This window comes from Mercenaria mercenaria, chromosome 16, assembly GCF_021730395.1.
Source record: "Mercenaria mercenaria strain notata chromosome 16, MADL_Memer_1, whole genome shotgun sequence".
Taxonomy (NCBI): Eukaryota; Metazoa; Mollusca; class Bivalvia; order Venerida; family Veneridae; genus Mercenaria; species Mercenaria mercenaria.
This window is the reverse complement of record NC_069376.1, coordinates 26,483,277-26,487,945: the sequence shown is the minus strand read 5'-3', so window position 1 is coordinate 26,487,945 and position 4,669 is coordinate 26,483,277. Positions and strand designations below refer to the sequence as shown.

Sequence of the window (4,669 nt, the reverse complement as noted above, 5' to 3'; positions counted from 1 at the left end):
TTCTAGCACGAATTTTGGTGGTTTTTTTTTTCTTTTAATTTTAAATTTATCTCCGATTTTGCTCGAAATTCAATATCAGTGCAACTCAATGTCATGACTGCCATCCCTTCGAAAATTTGAAATTCGAATTTTTAACTTGCACAAAATATCCCACCTCACAATAAGACGTTTCTTCTAGCAGCTTAAAATTTATTTAAAGCTCGAATTCAGTTCCTTAGAAATTCTTTTTTCTGAAAATTTGAATTTCGATCGTCAAGCTGTTGCAGACAGAATCCGATTACGGTATTTAGCGTTAACGTTCTTGGTAGACTGGTTCTGAAGTCATTTATCAGAAATGGTTTTCTCTACATTACCCCCAGACAAGAAGGGACTGAATAATATTTGAAAACTGAGCGTTTAACATAAATGCATTATAATTTACTTAAATACTGTGGATTTTAGGACTTTATATCCTTTCCGCGCCTTTAACGTAATAAAACGTATTGGCGACTGATGGCCCTTTCACGCTTCCATAGAATCAAACGTAGTCAGTTTCGCCCGTTTGAGTTATTCAAGGGCCGTAACTCTAAAGCGACTGGGACAATTTGGTTTGTTATCTAACTTGGCAGAAATATTATGCTCATTGTTTATATTCTAACAAAGATTAATAAAATTGGATAGGAACAACAGACAACTTTTTGCACGCCGCCCGCCTGTCGCGGATGCTCCCATTATCTGACGTATTCGCCGACGACATACGTCACTTCCTGTGTCGACGTACGTCAGAAACGTTAACGTCATAGCAACCAGAATAGTGCGAATGCAGACAGGAGGAATTTCAACATATTAGATAAAAATGGAAACAAGAGATCAGTGGTACAAGCCAAACTTATTATACAACATCCATTACAGTAAGTGAAGTTTGTATAAGAAAGGAAATTATTTTCTGTGACGTGGACGCCTTAACTACGAGCATGCATTCTAAGAAAAATGATAACCAACTAAAGAAATGTATTTTAAAACGTTCATTTGCAGGAAACCTTTTTTACCATCTAACCGCAGTAAAAAATAGAACATATTTGTTTGTCGGTGTAAGATTGAAATATCTCACGAGAGAACACCAGAAGCAATATTTTCTCGAGTGGCATTGCCACGAGTGAAAATGCAAGATATGATGTTCATGAGTGAAAGATAAATTAATTAATACAGCTTGCAGAAATATTAATTCATGCGTTGTGTAAAGAAATTTCACATACTATACAATATTAATCATGTTTAAAAATGTTCCTAACCACAGCGTCTGAGAATATAATAACTCAGTCATGCTTCAGAAAAAAAAGAAGGTATTTCTCAGTAAATCACTTCTCTATTCGTCTGAGCGGAAAATTGTTCTTGAGGACCGAAGAAATTTGGCAGTAAAAAGTGGAGAGAGATTTAAAAGAATAGGCAAATGCATTCTGTCTCACATTCATAAACATATATATGAGCCGCGCCATGAGAAAACCAAAATAGTGGCTTTGCGACCAGCATGGATCCAGACCAGCCTGCGCATCCGCGCAGTCTGGTCAGGATCCATGCTCTTCGCTAACAGTTTCTCCAAATGCAATAGGCTTTGAAAGTGTATGCAGAGAAAGACACACCAATTATTACAATATTTCATGGTTGGAAATGTCTTGGGACAAATGAATTCATTCCATTTGGCTAGTTAATTACCGTTTGATTCAACAAATCCATAACAGTGCTTTCCGTGAGTTTCGTCTTCATTTAGCGAGATAAAATATAACTAAAGTTTATTTTTACAAAATAAAGTTATATTTACAAAAAAAAAAAAACCAAAAAAAAGAAAAGAAAAAAGAAACATGGTTTAAAATATTTGCGAAATATCTTATGTTCACATTGATTCAGATGTCTATAAATACTTGCGTCTATTCAAAATATTGCTGTTTTGTATTTAACAGGAAATCATTGCAAATATTAAGGTTATACAAATTTAGAAAATACAGTTTGGAACAAACTTTGACAGGCCATCATCATACTAGTAACCCAAACATTTTCATACCCAAATCGCATAGTCTATATCCTGGATACAGTTTATATTATTCATTATAGCTGTGTTACAAAAACATGCATAACAGAAGATTTGTATCAATTTCAGGACCACCTAAACGACAGTCAGATCCACATGAATCGTCAGATCAACCTAAAACGCCTAGTCCACCCAAGATGGTTGTAGAAACAATCCGATTCAATCCTAGTGTATGTACATGTGGAGAACATGGATGCCAGCCCCACTATAGGATGGAGAGAAGAGTTCGCTGGATAAATAAAGAGGTTAACGCTGCTATAAAGGAACAGAAGTTTGAAGCAGTCATGAAGGAAAGAAAAAGCGATGGTAAAAGTTATGCTGTTGAAGATCAAGGTAGATGCAATGGAAACGTTGGTGTAGATGAGAACGATGGTGGACGCGATGACAGAGTTGACGGTGACAACGGCGATGGTAGATGCAATGGCAGAGATGACAGTGACGAAGGAGATGGTAGATGCGATGTTAAAGTTGATTGTGACGAATACCATGGTAGATGCGATGTCAAAGTTTATGGTGACAAGGGCGATAGTAAATGCGATGACAGAGTTGAGAAAGGCGATGGTAGATGCAATGGCAGAGTTGATGGTGAGAAAGAGTGTGGTTGGTGCAATGGCAGAGTTGATGGTTACAAAGGCGATAGTAGATGTGAAGGCAGAGTTGATGGTGACAAAGGCTACAGAAGATGCGATGGCAGAGTTAATGGTGAACACGGTGATGGTCGATGCGATATTAAAGTTGATGGTGACGGAGGCGATGGAAGATGTGATGGCAAAGTTAATGGTGACAAAGGGTATGGTTGGTGCGATGGCAGAGCTGATGGTGACAGAGGCGGTGGTAAATGTGATGGCAGATTTGATGGTGATAGAGGCGATGGTAAATGCGATGGAAGAGTTCATTGTGACCAAGGCGGTGGTCGATGCATTCCTAAAGTTAATGATGACGGAGGTGATGGTAAATGTGTCCGCAGAATGGATGGTGACAAAGAGTTTGGTAGATGCGATGGCAGAGTTGATGGTGTCGAAGGAGATAGTAGATGCGATGGCAGAGTTGATAATGACGAAGGAGATAGTAGATGCGTTGACACAGTTAATGGTGGAGAAGGTGGTGGTAGATGCGAGGTCAGTCTTGATGTTGACAAAAAGTATGGTGGACGCGATGGCAGAGTTGATGGTGAAGACGACTACGGTAGATGCAATAGAAACGGCCCAGTTGATGATGATGTAGACAAAGGTAGATGTGATGGTACAGTTGTTGATGATGTAGACAAAGGTAGATGTGATGGTACAGTTGATGATGATGTAGACAAAGGTAGATGTGATGGTACAGTTGATGATGATGTAGACAAAGGTAGATGTGATGGTACAGTTGTTGATGATGATGTAGACAAAGGTAGATGTGATGGTACAGTTGTTGATGATGATGTAGACAAAGGTAGATGTGATGGTACAGTTGTTGATGATGATGTAGACAAAGGTAGATGTGATGGTACAGTTGTTGATGATGAATGCTGTGGTAGATGCGGCGATTATGGAGATCATACAGAAGAAATCGCTTCAGCGTTCGGAATTATGTCCATCTACTGCAGCAGTGAATTACATAGTTGGTAAGAGTTCGTTAGCCTTTATTAAAGCAATACATGTATATGCATTAAAGTGACACAGAGTGGATATGGGATACTTACTTGTGCGAACATTTCGCACGTGAACATTTCGCATATATAGCTTTTATATGTACAAGCGGTAGCTTTCGCGCGCAATTGAAAATATATTTTATCCTGTATGTGCAAACGTAGTAGCTTCTATACAAATTATTGATCAATGTTTATTTATATAGTCTGTCGTTAGTTTCTATATCCATCTGCATCGAAATACGTCAATAAATCAGAAATGTATATAAGAAGATCCTGTGGAAACATGAAGTGCAACAAAGCCGACTCGGTTTGATTGAGTCTGTTCAAGAGAAATAACGAAAGAGCAACATCCCTTAAACCGGCGGTAATAACTGTCTACTAATTTAAAACATGAATTTTCTACATCATTGTATGTAATCTTCGCTGTTTATTATATACATATACACTTGTATTTTTTTCAGGAGAGTAGTCCAGGACGAGAGTGACAAAAGATAAGTAACTGTGCGCAGCAATGAGTTTGTTTTTTTAGTGTTTTTGTTATTATTATTTTCGTAACAATGTCAAAAAAAAAAACATATTTCAATGTTTCTTTTGTTTGTTTTATTTCTTTTTGGAGTCAAGTTAATGACACGATAAATCTCATGATTGAAGTATCTGAAAGTTTGCCATGATATCACTACATCACCTCGGCCTTTATGGAGGAAACGGAAAACCCCGATGTCTTAACGATTTGGAAATCTGATGACTTAATTCAGCAGAAAAAAAAAAGATATTAATACCATAAAGTAAACAACTGTTACGTTTGAGTCATGTAAATAAATTGAGCATATCGGCCATTGTTCAAGAACACATACGTAACGTCAATACGTCAACAAGCCATTGCTTTTTCAACGTAACTCATGGTCACATATGTTATTGATGGAAACTAATTAAAACAATCTCTTGAAAAAAAAAATCGAACAAAAATCATTTCA

At 37.3% G+C, this 4,669-nt stretch overlaps 1 protein-coding gene across 6 annotated transcripts; it reads left to right on the top strand.

Moving 5' to 3' along the window:
* The first annotated feature begins 675 nt into the window (after positions 1-675).
* Positions 676-3,725, top strand: LOC123541021 (protein qua-1-like). Of its 6 annotated transcripts, XM_053526463.1 has the most exons (4): positions 676-890; positions 2,135-3,295; positions 3,374-3,412; positions 3,539-3,723. In XM_053526463.1, exons 1-4 carry the CDS (start codon positions 836-838, stop codon positions 3,670-3,672), a joined length of 1,389 nt encoding a protein of 462 aa, XP_053382438.1. In that variant the 5' UTR covers positions 676-835; the 3' UTR covers positions 3,673-3,723. The 6 variants fall into 6 exon arrangements, with proteins under 6 accessions (XP_053382438.1, XP_053382436.1, XP_053382437.1 ...); XM_053526461.1 differs by having other exon boundaries at positions 2,135-3,412; XM_053526462.1 differs by lacking the exon at positions 3,374-3,412 and having other exon boundaries at positions 2,135-3,334; positions 3,539-3,722.
* Positions 3,726-4,669: the final 944 nt, after the last annotated feature.